This window comes from Tripterygium wilfordii, chromosome 5 (genome assembly GCF_013401445.1).
Source record: "Tripterygium wilfordii isolate XIE 37 chromosome 5, ASM1340144v1, whole genome shotgun sequence".
NCBI lineage: Eukaryota > Viridiplantae > Streptophyta > Magnoliopsida > Celastrales > Celastraceae > Tripterygium > Tripterygium wilfordii.
In genome coordinates this window covers 8,175,078-8,188,845 of record NC_052236.1, presented here as the reverse complement: position 1 = coordinate 8,188,845, position 13,768 = coordinate 8,175,078, and the positions used below count along the sequence as shown (strand labels likewise).

General features: G+C 35.2%; 3 protein-coding genes across 6 annotated transcripts; all 3 read right to left on the bottom strand.

Moving 5' to 3' along the window:
* Positions 1–1,387: 1,387 nt before the first annotated feature.
* On the bottom strand, positions 1,388–2,484 carry LOC119998565 (ubiquitin-like-specific protease 1A). The gene is made up of 4 exons (XM_038845913.1): positions 2,455–2,484; positions 2,285–2,380; positions 1,611–1,987; positions 1,388–1,523 (listed from the first exon to the last, which is right to left on the bottom strand). The coding sequence occupies exons 1-4, from the start codon at positions 2,482–2,484 to the stop codon at positions 1,388–1,390; spliced, it is 639 nt and encodes a 212-aa protein (XP_038701841.1).
* Positions 2,485–7,154: 4,670 nt separating this feature from the next.
* Positions 7,155–10,389, bottom strand: LOC119999045. Of its 3 annotated transcripts, none has more exons than XR_005468338.1 (12): positions 10,339–10,389; positions 9,994–10,095; positions 9,591–9,905; positions 9,298–9,501; positions 9,108–9,200; positions 8,908–9,007; positions 8,508–8,820; positions 8,215–8,418; positions 8,025–8,117; positions 7,815–7,914; positions 7,415–7,727; positions 7,155–7,336 (listed from the first exon to the last, which is right to left on the bottom strand). XR_005468338.1 is itself a non-coding variant. In XM_038846540.1 (9 exons), the coding sequence occupies exons 4-7, from the start codon at positions 8,748–8,750 to the stop codon at positions 7,882–7,884; spliced, it is 573 nt and encodes a 190-aa protein (XP_038702468.1). In that variant the 5' UTR covers positions 8,751–8,820; positions 8,908–9,007; positions 9,108–9,200; positions 9,298–9,554; the 3' UTR covers positions 7,155–7,336; positions 7,415–7,727; positions 7,815–7,881. The 3 variants fall into 3 exon arrangements, 1 of the variants encoding a protein (XP_038702468.1); XR_005468337.1 differs by lacking the exon at positions 10,339–10,389 and adding an exon at positions 10,194–10,286; XM_038846540.1 differs by lacking the exons at positions 9,591–9,905; positions 9,994–10,095; positions 10,339–10,389 and having other exon boundaries at positions 9,298–9,554.
* Positions 10,390–12,184, bottom strand: LOC119999044. 2 transcript variants are annotated; one of them, XR_005468336.1, is made up of 3 exons: positions 12,013–12,184; positions 10,864–11,916; positions 10,390–10,588 (listed from the first exon to the last, which is right to left on the bottom strand). XR_005468336.1 is itself a non-coding variant. In XM_038846538.1 (2 exons), the coding sequence occupies exons 1-2, from the start codon at positions 12,124–12,126 to the stop codon at positions 11,290–11,292; spliced, it is 741 nt and encodes a 246-aa protein (XP_038702466.1). In that variant the 5' UTR covers positions 12,127–12,184; the 3' UTR covers positions 10,660–11,289. The 2 variants fall into 2 exon arrangements, 1 of the variants encoding a protein (XP_038702466.1); XM_038846538.1 differs by lacking the exon at positions 10,390–10,588 and having other exon boundaries at positions 10,660–11,916.
* Between the last annotated feature and the right edge of the window lie 1,584 nt (positions 12,185–13,768).

The following is a 13,768-nucleotide window of genomic DNA, read 5'->3' as shown; positions in this document are numbered from 1 at the left end:
TCTCTTTTCGGTTGATGTATATCTTTCCCATAGATAGTGCTATATATATAGGAATAATCCTAAGTATTAACTCCACTGTATTTAATGCTTCTCAGAAATCGAAACGTCATAATTAATATTAAACATTAAATCTCAACTAATAACCATTAAAGATAAGCATAGAAATCAAATGTCTCCCACGCGTTTTGCCGATTACAATGCTAGTTGAACAGTTGCGTGCCAAACTGCAGGAATGGTTCAGTGATCGTCATAATAACACAGCATCTGTCACGTCTTACCTATGTTGCAAGTGTGACAAGGAAGTTAGAAAGAGAAGCAATAGGTCACAGTGACTAAATGTTCAACCGATAAGCCATAGTGAGTACTATGTACGAGATGGTGATCAAGATGGACAGGTTGATCTGCAAAACAAGACCTGTTCATGCCGGGTGTTTGATCTTGACCAACTTCCTTGTGTACACGCATTGGCTGCATGTCGAGTTCGGAACATATCTTTTAATTCCTTGTGTTCTCCGTACTATACGAATGAGGCCCTAATGTTAGCTTACGCTGAACTTATATAGCCAGTAACTATTGAGGATCAACGCAAAGTTAGCGAGGACAACGTATTGCTCCAGCCGGTGACTAGACGTCAAGGGGGGAGGCCAAGGCAACGAAGGATCCCATCCTCTGGTGAAACTGTAGCAGTGAGGATATGTTCCCGATGTCGACAGCGAGGTCATAATCGTCAAACATGCAAAGAGCCAATCGCATTGACTCCAACATCATAGATGTAACATGCTTTGAAGATTAAATCATTAATGTTATGAGTTTTGATAAATTCATTAATCAGTTAACTGTATTACTCGAACAGAATCAATGTATTACTCGAATAGTTAAATGTATTACTCGAAACGGTTAAATGTATTACACGAATAGACTCTACATTAATGATTGAATACTCGAATAGACTCTACAATTACTCGAAATGGGCCACCAATTACTCGAATAGAATCAACAAATACTCGAAATGGGCCAGCATTTACTCGAATAGACTCAACAAATACTTGAAATGGGCCACCAATTACTCAAATAGACCCAACAAATACGCTAAATGGTACACCTAAATACTCGAATAAACTCAACAAATGCTCGAACAACATTTATTCATTTAGTCGAACCAACACACCAATTACCCGATCATTTAATCGGTTACTCGAACATGTGAATATTATATTACTCGATCAAATAAGAAAAGTACTCGAACAAATATACCTTATAGTATATTACTCGATCATACAAGATAATTACTCGAACAAATGTACCTTGTATTACTCGAACCAATATTTGTATTACATTGAGTTATATACAATTTAATAGGATAGAAATAAGTATTTACAAAAGTATGTTAAAAATGTTGTCCGTATGACTCGACTGTGAATTTCTTCCTGTAAAACGTCATGTCTTTCTGATTAATAAGTTGTATTGGCATTCCTGCACTTAATACCTCTATAAATTTTATTGTGAACATCCCACAATCTCCCCTGCAAAAAATAAGATAGCATATATGTTACAAAAATATATAAACGTTAACCACCATGAAAAATTTATCTAACACTGGAAACATTTACCCGGTCTCTTGCTGAGGAACATCTTGCAATCTATGAGCAGGCCATGGGGCGACTCCTGCATCAATCCCACCCATACGAAGGATGTATGGCAACATAGTCCTCAAGGGTTTCATATGATTATTGCAATCCTCCTTGTTGGTGATTGAAATTTTTTGATCATATACATTGATCCATTTGTTGCCAACTTCAACCTCAATTGCAACCCAATGGATATTTCTCCAATTCATGGGAAAGTAAATGTAATCTACACCATTCAATGGTATGGACCCTTTAGGGTTTTTTCCAGAAATATAGTGCTCAAAGACTTCATGTTTGTCCCATTCTCCAACATTATGAGGATCTTTAATGAACTCATTAAAGTGGGATTCAACTGATACCTGTAAAATGTACTATATTATTTTTTCTCAAATACTCGAACACGTGAACTAAAATACTCGAACATGTGAAATAAAAATACTCGAACATCTGGCTAAAATACTCGAACATCTGACTAAAATACTCGAACATGTGAACTAAAATACTCGAACATCTGACTAAAATACTCGAACATGTGATCTAAAATACTCGAACATGTAACTTAAAAAACTCGAACATGTGATCTAAAATACTCGAACATCAAGTTCAACAACTCGAACATCAAACAAACATACACGAACACACCTATAAATACTTACAGTGAATATAGTGTCCAGTAGCACAACCTTCTTATTGAATATGGCAGGGTATTGCTTGATCGTCTTCATGAGGAGGTACATTGCCACGTCCATATGCTACATAATCAAAGATAACTATAAGTAACTATTAGGAATAAATTTTTTTTTTCATATGGTTATATATATGTTACCTGGTTTGTCAACCAGTAATCGGGTGTCATTGCGGTGATAAACCAATTTTTGTATAACTTCGTTCCACCAACAACCAAATAACATGTATCCTCATCCCTGTTTCTTACCCATGCTTCCAATCATTGTCTCCAAAGATTCGAATACGACCTCTTTAAATTGATTGGCCAAGGACCATCAATATTTTTGTTGGTGCTTCTCTCTTGTGATTGACACTCTTTTCGCATTGGATTATATATATTTGCACGTCTCGATGTGGAACCTCTTTTTGTTCTCCGTGTAAATGTGTAGTTGGCTTTTGGAATCTCTTCAACTCCAATTGAACTTTTGTCTATCATTGGCTGTTCAAACACTTGTTCTGTGAGATCCATCAATCCAGCAACTACGGCTGCATCCTCAACATCATCGTCATGTCTAACAGGGGAAACTGTCTTTCCCTCATTATCCTCCTCCTCTTTATCTGTATCATGCGTTCCCTCCTGATCCTCTTTTTTATCCTCATCATCCTTTCCCTCATCATTCTTTTCACCCTCATCATCCTTTCCCTCATCATCCTTTTCACCCTCGTCATCCTTTCCACATTTTTCTTCAAAATAAAGGGATTTTAGCCTATTAACAGATGTATCAACCAGACTTGACACATCGGGCATAGATTCAGTACATAATAGTCCGGTGATAATCGCAAAATCTTCAATACCAAATGTGCACTTCTTTCCACCAATATTGAAATGCAATCTTTCTCCAAAATCACCCTGGGGAGAAACAATTTGACGTAGTAGAAGCTGGTGTATCAGTTGTGAAGAACAACTGATGTCATGTACATCAAGCATCATGCCAAAGCATGATTGCCTAAAAACCTCAAGTTGCTCCTCATTCAACTTCAATTTAATTGAAGTGGTAACAACTGATATGTTTGAAAAGGTGGTTACCCGGGCGGGGAAATGTTGCTCCTCACTTATCAGATAGTCTACATGAGATAATTAATTAAAACACAAAATTAATAATACTCGAACAGGAACCCATATTTACTCGAACAGTCAAACTAAAATACTCAAACAGGAAATCATATTTACTCGAACAGTCAAACTAAAATACTCGAACAGGAAATCATATTTACTCGAACAGTCAAACTCAAATACTCGAACATCAAACCATATTTACTCGAACAATCAAACCATATTTACTCAAATAATCAAACTAAAATACTCGAACAGGATAATCTATTTACCCGAACAGTCAACCCAGAAAACTCGAACATCAACCAATAAAACTCAGAACATCAACCCATAAAACTCGAACACCAACCTATCATACCCAAATCCACTAACAACATACTGGAACCCTAAACCCATAAACACTAATGAAATATGGAAACCCTATAGCAGGAAAAACTAAAACCCTAAGCACCCACCACTGCTAAAATAAAAAACACAAACCGTGATCACTGTTTACTGGAACGAACCACAAATACAACATTAAATAATACATAACATACCCATGCTGTACCAGGTCGAATGTGGCAGAAATCGTATATGACAGTGTATTCGAGAATGGAGACTATCGGAAATCGTCGAAAAAGAACGTGAAAAAAGAAAGAAGAAGGTGAAGGATGTCGCGGGAAGTGAAGGCCGGCCTTTGAACCAAAACGATGTTGTTCCAATGTCTTGAGGGTATTTGTGTCAATTCATTTGGAGAAAGTGTTGGATTTCATGTCTTTAAAAAAGTGGGTTAGTTTTCCAAATGTGTTATTGAGAGGTGCTACTTTTCCAAAAACCCTTGGCTCAAGCCCACATTGGGCTAATGATAATTGATTGGATTCATGGTAGGAAAGCAGCAAAATTTGTTGATGCATAGTCTGTGTTTAACGCGGGGTATTTATGAACTTCTCTTCTTCTTCGTCAATATTTATTATTTAGAGTCAATAGAAGCATGCCATAGAAACTAAATCGTGAACTTAACTTTATTGGTCGTTAGAAAAAAGCATTCTTACATTGACTCAGTTTGGTAGTTGTCAAAATAAGATACCTTATAAACTGTGAAAAATAAGTCAGACTATAAACTGTGAATAAGTTTTTTAGGTGTTTGGTGAAACTTATACCTGACGCAAGTTTAGTAGTTCTGAAAAAATATTTTGTTTATAATTTTTAAAGTTTTCTAGTCCTTCCCATGGATGTCCACCATACTAATTTCATACAAACATGCCGAATCAGACCTCTAAACCATCGATGAAATGCTTATAACACAACATACCATATATTATGAATTAATGTTTCGCTAGGGGCTTAACTTAGTTATCGAATAAGATTCAGACTCTAAGTCTATCAATCACAGTAATAGCATACTCATTTATAGATACCCAAAGCATAACTATCACAAAATCACAAGAGAGAACAAAAACTACGGATCTACGAACATATCTTGAACAATCGAACATCACATCCATCAATTGGGATTATAGAATAGATAAACGAACTATCCACTCATGATCTTGGTATTAAACATCCAATTTTATTAATTAAAACCAGAGTTTACGCAAAATCAATAGAGAAAGCAAGAAAATCTAGAGAGTAGTTGAGAGAAAACCTCAAACAAGAAAGAGGCAAAACTTGGAATGAATGAGAGATGAGGAGAAAACCTTGGATTGGGGTTGTAACCTCTTTCCTATGACTAAAGTTACCTATATACCCTTACAAAATCGTCCCCTATTATTTACAATTGATAAATGCCCAAAAGCCTCTCTCAAAATCTATTCTTGGGTGTATAGATCACGAGCATCTGTCCGGACGACCCATGGAGGTGTCTGGACAGCTTTCATAAAAATAAGAAATTCTACCTAGTTTCCCAATCCAGATGACCCAAAAGGGTGTTCGGACGGCTTTGTGGAGCTAGCGTGATGCGAAGCATGTCATCGTGCTAAAATCATCGTTCTGGTCCAGTATACACACTTTCATCCACGTGAGTGTTGTTGGGCACTGGCATTGTGTATAGCCTTTCCATATCTGGAATTGAAATTGGTTCATCAATTTTTGAATGACAAAACCTACTTATGGGATGTCAATTTATACAATGCATTCCAAATGATTCGAAGGTAATCATCCGTTGTCTTTTAGGACATATGCAACATTTTGGACAGTAAATTGAGCTATTAACGTAAATGTCTGGACTATTTTGATGGATAAGCTTACAGCTTTATTATGTTATCTTTCACTCAAATTACATGTTGGGACCCTACTATTAAACATCATAATATTTCTATTACTTGTTCTGATATTGTTATTACACATAACACGACTTTTTAAGAATTTTGACAAAAAAAATCATCCTAAACCCTCAACCCTATGTTGAACAGTTACATTGTTCAAATTCATAATTACGAGAAATTCTTCTATGCGCACCTAATTTATGCACTTAAAATACGCACCTACGTTTTCATCACTGATTTGAAACATGTGGGACACAAAGTAGTGGGTCCCACTTATCATTTCATTCATTTAAACCCTTAAAAAGTGGTGCGTACGTATTTTAAATGCGTAAATTAGATGTGCATAAAAGAACTCTTCGATAATAACATAATATCTAAATGAACCAACACTCTTCGTCGAGAAACCCTAACATAAAACATTTTCCTAAACCCTAAACACTAAACCCTAACTGCTAAACCTAAACACTAAAACCCTAAACCATTAACACTGAAACCTTAGAAACTAAAATCCTAAAACCCTAAACACTTAAACCCTAAAACCCTAAACCCTAAGCCCTAAACACTAAAACCCTAAAACCCTGAACCCTAAACCCTAAACACTAAAACCCTATAACCCTAAACCCTGAAACCTAAACCCTAAACACTAAAACCCTAAACTCTATACCGTAATAGATAAACATTATACCTAAATCCCTGATAACATGTTGATATTGTTAATACACATAACATGAGTTTTCAAGAATTTTGACAAAATTATCAACATGAAATAGACAAAAATATCAACGTAATAAATACATAATATATGCATGTAATAACACTCTTCGTCCAATAAACATTGACTTTAGTATGAAAACTTCATCAAGGATACACAGACAAATTGTATTCTCAAAAGAGCACAAATATAAAATATCACGCATACTACACTACAACAAAAAGGGTCTATAGCGGCGGTTTTAACCGCCGCCGCTAAATCCCTAAAAAATCTCTGCTAAATGTATTTACTAGTGGTTTTCAAACCGTCGTAATAGCTTGTGTCGTTGTACCTATTACGACGTTTTTGATAACCATCGGAATAACCGTCGCTAAAATAATTTGCGATGGTTGTAACCGCCACAATTGATTTCTTTTTCGTTTTGTATTCTCTAAACTGTTACGACGGTTTTTTTTATCTAAAAACCGCCGCTAAGTACGTGACAATTCAAACCGCCGCAATTACATTGACAAATTCAAAAAAGAAATTGTTAATGTTTGGGACGGTTTATGAACCAAACTGCCGTAAAAATCCCATCATTTTATACGGAAGCTATTTCTTAGGCCACCTCCCAATTTCAATCCATACAGATAAAAATGCTATATATTGATGACTGTATCAACTTTCAATTAAAGTATAACCACAATATACAAACATATTAAGCAACTAAAAATCATCTTTCTTTGGATAAAAACAATTCAAAATGGTCTACAAAAACTTACAAACTTAAAGAAATAGCTAGTATGTAGTACACTGTCAATAGGCAAAAGCTAAAATAGTCTTGAGAAACACAAAAAATGTCTGAATCATTCAACAAACACTTCTCATTGATCCCAGGCAGTGACAAATGAAAGGCCTATTGAGTGGATCCATCTTGAGGATCATAACTTGAAGATGAGAATCTCCTATATCCACTGCATGCATCAGGTGCCTGTAAAATTAACAAATAAATTGAGGTAAGATAAAACAACTTAGAAATTTATTTTGTTTGAACATGTTCTAAATATACCTGTCCATGACGATTTGGAGTCTCTATAGCATTGATCCGGTGAGTTACTTGACCAAGTTGATTCATCATCGTCATCATCATGGATTTCAACTCTTGCATCTCTCCACTATTTGTAGAAGTGTGACATCCCATTAAAGCGAGCACGAAAGCTAGTTCCAAACACTTGGGATGGAGGAAGTCTTGTGCCAATACCTCATACACGTCCAGCATGTTCCTTTCCAAAAACCTGAGCATATGCATCATCCTCTAAAGCAATAGATGTGGTTTGTGATGGTTCCGAAGATGTAGCCCCCATTGTTGCGGTAAGTTTATCCTATAGAATTTATATTATTTGAGCAGCCAATAATGCCAACATAACATCATATGGATATTAAATTACACAAATATCGATAATATTTACCACAACAACTGCGGTCTCATCATTAGCGTAACCCCCAATCTTCTTCTTATGCGTCTTAATAAATAATTCAGCTCGACTTGGTTGGTGACCAGTTTTCTCTCTTTATCAAGCATGATGATAGAATAATATATTAATATGATACACATGCCTCATATATATATATATATATATATTGCCCAATTAATAAAATAATAGTAAGCCATCTACTACCATCTCTTTAGCTTTCATAGCAAAACTTTTAGTCCCAGAAGTGTGAGCAATCTTCTGCTTCTTTCTATTATTTGTGTTGACGGTACTACGCTTCTACATTCAGAAATATAGAAATCATACTTTGTTAACTTGAGGAAAAACTTACATGAAAAATGATGCACGACAACAATTTAACACTTAATATATATACCTTTCCCTTCTTTGAATTCCAAAAGCATACTAGAGTTGCCCATTGCCCTTCATCTACATCTTCTGGTGTACTACGAATCATTTCTTCCACAGTATCATGCTTATAGTAGCAGTTGGACTTCAAGTGACATTTGTAGTCTTTCCATCTTTTTACAATTGTTTTCACCACCCAATAATCATAGCAGTCATCATAGTGGAATTTACCCTAAACATTATCATGTTAGTATAAATCAAAACTTCTTATAATACTGAATATCACATTATTTATTTTGTTTGAACATGTTCTAAATATACCTGTCCATGACGATTTGGAGTCTCTATAGCATTGATCCGGTGAGTTACTTGACCAAGTTGATTCATCATCGTCATCATCATGGATTTCAACTCTTGCATCTCTCCACTATTTGTAGAAGTGTGACATCCCATTAAAGCGAGCACGAAAGCTAGTTCCAAACACTTGGGATGGAGGAAGTCTTGTGCCAATACCTCATACACGTCCAGCATGTTCCTTTCCAAAAACCTGAGCATATGCATCATCCTCTAAAGCAATAGATGTGGTTTGTGATGGTTCCGAAGATGTAGCCCTCATTGTTGCGGTAAGTTTATCCTATAGAATTTATATTATTTGAGCAGCCAGTAATGCCAACATAACATCATATGGATATTAAATTACACAAATATCGATAATATTTACCACAACAACTGCGGTCTCATCATTAGCGTAACCCCCAATCTTCTTCTTATGCGTCTTAATAAATAATTCAGCTCGACTTGGTTGGTGACCAGTTTTCTCTCTTTATCAAGCATGATGATAGAATAATATATTAATATGATACACATGCCTTATATATATATATTGCCCAATTAATAAAATAATAGTAAGCCATCTACTACCATCTCTTTAGCTTTCATAGCAAAACTTTTAGTCCCAGAAGTGTGAGCAATCTTCTGCTTCTTTCTATTATTTGTGTTGACGGTACTACGCTTCTACATTCAGAAATATAGAAATCATACTTTGTTAACTTGAGGAAAAACTTACATGAAAAATGATGCACGACAACAATTTAACACTTAATATATATACCTTTCCCTTCTTTGAATTCCAAAAGCATACTAGAGTTGCCCATTGCCCTTCATCTACATCTTCTGGTGTACTACGAATCATTTCTTCCACAGTATCATGCTTATAGTAGCAGTTGGACTTCAAGTGACATTTGTAGTCTTTCCATCTTTTTACAATTGTTTTCACCACCCAATAATCATAGCAGTCATCATAGTGGAATTTACCCTAAACATTATCATGTTAGTATAAATCAAAACTTCTTATAATACTGAATATCACATTATTTATTTTGTTTGAACATGTTCTAAATATACCTGTCCATGACGATTTGGAGTCTCTATAGCATTGATCCGGTGAGTTACTTGACCAAGTTGATTCATCATCGTCATCATCATGGATTTCAACTCTTGCATCTCTCCACTATTTGTAGAAGTGAATGACATCCCATTAAAGCGAGCACGAAAGCTAGTTCCAAACACTTGGGATGGAGGAAGTCTTGTGCCAATACCTCATACACGTCCAGCATGTTCCTTTCCAAAAACCTGAGCATATGCATCATCCTCTAAAGCAATAGATGTGGTTTGTGATGGTTCCGAAGATGTAGCCCCCATTGTTGCGGTAAGTTTATCCTATAGAATTTATATTATTTGAGCAGCCAGTAAATGCCAACATAACATCATATGGATATTAAATTACACAAATATCGATAATATTTACCACAACAACTGCGATCTCATCATTAGCGTAACCCCCAGTCTTCTTCTTATGCGTCTCAATAAATAATTCAGCTCGACTTGGTTGGTGACCAGTTTTCTCTCTCTGTCAAGCATGATGATAGAATAATATATTAATATGATACACATGCTTTATATAGATATATTGCCTAATTAATTAAATAATAGTAAGCCATCTACTACCATCTCTTTAGCTTTCATAGCAAAACTTTTAGTCCCAGAAGTGTGAGCAATCTTCTGCTTCTTTCTATTATTTGCGTTGATGGTACTACGTTTCTACATTCAGAAATATAGAAATCATACTTTGTTAACTTTAGGAAAAACTTACATGAAAAAATGATGCACGACAACAATTTAACACTTAATATATATATCTTTCCCTTCTTTGAATTCCAAAAGCATACTAGAGTTGCCCATTGCCCTTCATCTACATCTTCTGGTGTACTACGAATCATTTCTTCCACAGTATCATGCTTATAGTAGCAGTTGGACTTCAAGTGACATTTGTAGTCTTTCCATCTTTTTACAATTGTTTTCACCACCCAATAATCATAGCAGTCATCATAGTGGAATTTACCCTAAACATTATCATGTTAGTATAAATCAAAACTTCTTATAATACTGAATATCACATTATGTGTCCCATAAAAGTAAAACTTTGAACAGTAAAATCAAAATAGAGAAACAAATGCCAAATAGAAAAGAAACTGCGTTTCAGAATCTAACAAGAACGTATGCATGAACCATATTTGGTACATTAGGCAATAGTAGCATATTTAGAGAAATTAGAGAGACAAATTCTGTGAAGCAATTTTGTAAGTGACTATTTGTGTTTTATGGGGCACTTACATACCTTCACAGCTTTAAGCATCTCTTCAATTTCAAGTTTGGTGAACTTTCACCAATCATCTTTTGCCAATGAACAAATCTCACCAATTTTAGCAATACTACCCAAAAATTGGCCCAAAAGCTTGGCTCTGCAGCCTAGCTTTTTCTTCTGTTAAAATTGTAATTTGGCGGCTTCTTTTTGTTCTTGCCATTTCAATTGCCTACATTTTAAACAAATAATCTTAATAGTGAATTTAAGTGAAGGAAATCTTATGCGATCAATAAAATCACATACCATATTAAACGAAATGGCATACCTTTATGAATGTTATTCATCACATAGTATACAATCATTGTTATTCTACTTACAGATCATCTTCATCTATATCTTCACCACTGGAATTATTCGAAACAACATTAGAGGGTTCATTAAGTGTCTCTCCATCCACATCTACTCTAACGAGCTCGATTCACCATTATCTTTAAAAATACTTTCCACACTTTGAGAATGATATGGCTCATTCTCACTATATGTCTCCTTCTCATTTTGTGAATCTACGTTGCCCATGTCAAATAAGTCCCTAGGTTTCACATGGACAACAACACACCAATCACTATCCCTGAGATCTTCAACATAGTACACCAGCTTAGCTTGAGAAGCAAGAATGAATGGTTCGTGCCTAATATGCTCACCAGTGTGTACTAAACATTTGAAGTTCACAAGGGTGAACCCAAAGGCATCCTTTTTCAAGCCAGTGCCAATAGTAGTGTCAACCCAATCACACTTAAATAAAAGAACTTTGAACACGCCATAATAATCTAATTCAACTATGTTCTTAGTTCTACCGTAATATGTAACGTCCCCAGCTACAGGATTTTGATCTCTAACACTTGCATAACTTGTAGTTTTAGCAGTAACTACAACACCACTATTCTGAGATTTTAAAAACTCTTCGCAACCCTTAGTACGAAATTTAAACCCATTAATACTATAACTATCAAATTGTTTTGCCACAATATTTGGTCCTTTGGCAAGCCATCTGAGCTCCTTTGAGATGTCATTTCCCATATTTTGAACCTAACAGATGGTAAATTAAATATGGTCAGTATTTTGAACCTAACAGATGCAATAAATTTAACAAAAGAGAAAATTTTGGAGGGAAATAAAACTTACATGAGAACTAAACCATATATGAAAAGTTTCATTCACAATACGATCAATTTCATTAGGAGGGGGTCGACGATTTCGATTACGTCTCCTAACAATTGCTTCGTATTCTCTGTCCATAATATTAGAAGTTTAATAGGTATATTGGCTGCATGATAATTAAAGAATAAAAAATAATTATTCACTATTACTCACTTCCGAAACTTGTCAACCTCTTCACAATTGAATAGAATGTATTGATGTGCTTTAATCCTAGAGATCTCATCTATAATTTCAGATTTTGAACCACCATTTGGTTGTCCTAATGTAGGGAACCATGAAGATCCTTGAGGTGATTCCAAATCATTATTATCATGCACTCATCTTGGTCTATTAACCCTCGGGATGAGCTCTATTATGTACATAAGACTTTGAGTGGCCAAGATACCTAACAAATAAAGAGATTCAGAAATTATAAACTAAAATTTAACGTCAATATGGGTTACCAGAAGTCAAATGTGAAATAATAACATACATTTCTATCGGATACATCCACCGATAGTGTGCAGGCCCAAAGCGTGTGTACTATTCGATTTTGCAAAGTTTCAAGTTCATCCACCTGAAGTACTTTAGAACATAGTTCTTTAAAAAAAACAAAATTCAATGATAACACAGCTGACTTTGTATGGTAATACTGCTCGTATGGCTAAGGGTAGTAGTTGATCCATAAAATAATGTGACAATCATGACTTTTAAGACCTAAAATCTTTCGGTGTTTGATATCAACACACCGAGAGATGTTTGAAGCAAAACCATCAGGTACTTTTACACTCTTTAAAAGTTTACAAACTAAAACATTTTCCTCATTCGACAATGTGAAACAAGCCAGGGGTAAAGATGTTCTACTTGACCCACGCATTTGTGGCCAAAGTTCAGGCCTTATATCTAAATCCCTCAAATCCTCGCATGCTTTCAAATGATTGTTTGTTTTCATTGGATCATTCAATAGTGTACCTAGTACATTATCACACACATTCTTCTCTATATGCATCACATCCAAATTGTGATGAATAATGTTTTGTTCCCAATAAGGGAGGTTGAAAAAATGCTTTTTTCCTCCAGTATTGAACAGAAGATTTACTTGTCGATCCACTTTCAATAGGTTGCTTTCTTTTTCGACCTAAACTAGGTGGTTTCTTCCCTAAAACAACATCTAGTTCCTTCACTTATCTAAAACTAATGAACCAGATGGTGGAATAGGCATTGGCCTAAGTTTAGTCCCTCCAATAAAAGATCGTGCATCATACCTAAAATTGTGAGCTTCTAGTAACCATCGTCTTGATCCTACAAAACAAAATTTTTTACTGTGTTTAAGCCGCCTAGAATTAGTGTCGTAAGTACAAGATGGGCATGCAAGTCGTGAGTGGGTATTCCACCCAGACAAGCTATCGTACCTTGAAAAGTCACTAATTGTCAACATCAAAGCTGCACGCAAACGAAAAAACTGTTTCGTTGAGGCGTCAAATGTATCAACACCAACATCCCACAACTCATTCAAATCTTCAATTAATGGTTGTAAATAAATATCAATGTCATTACCTGGAATTTTTGGGATTGGTATAGGGGTTGACAATATAATGGATGTTTTTCATACACATCCATGGAGGCAAATTATAAATAATTAACATCACTGGCCATGTGCTATAAGAACTGCTCATATTACCAAATGGATTAAAACCATCACTAGCTAACCCTAATCTAATATTACGAGGTTCAGCGGCAA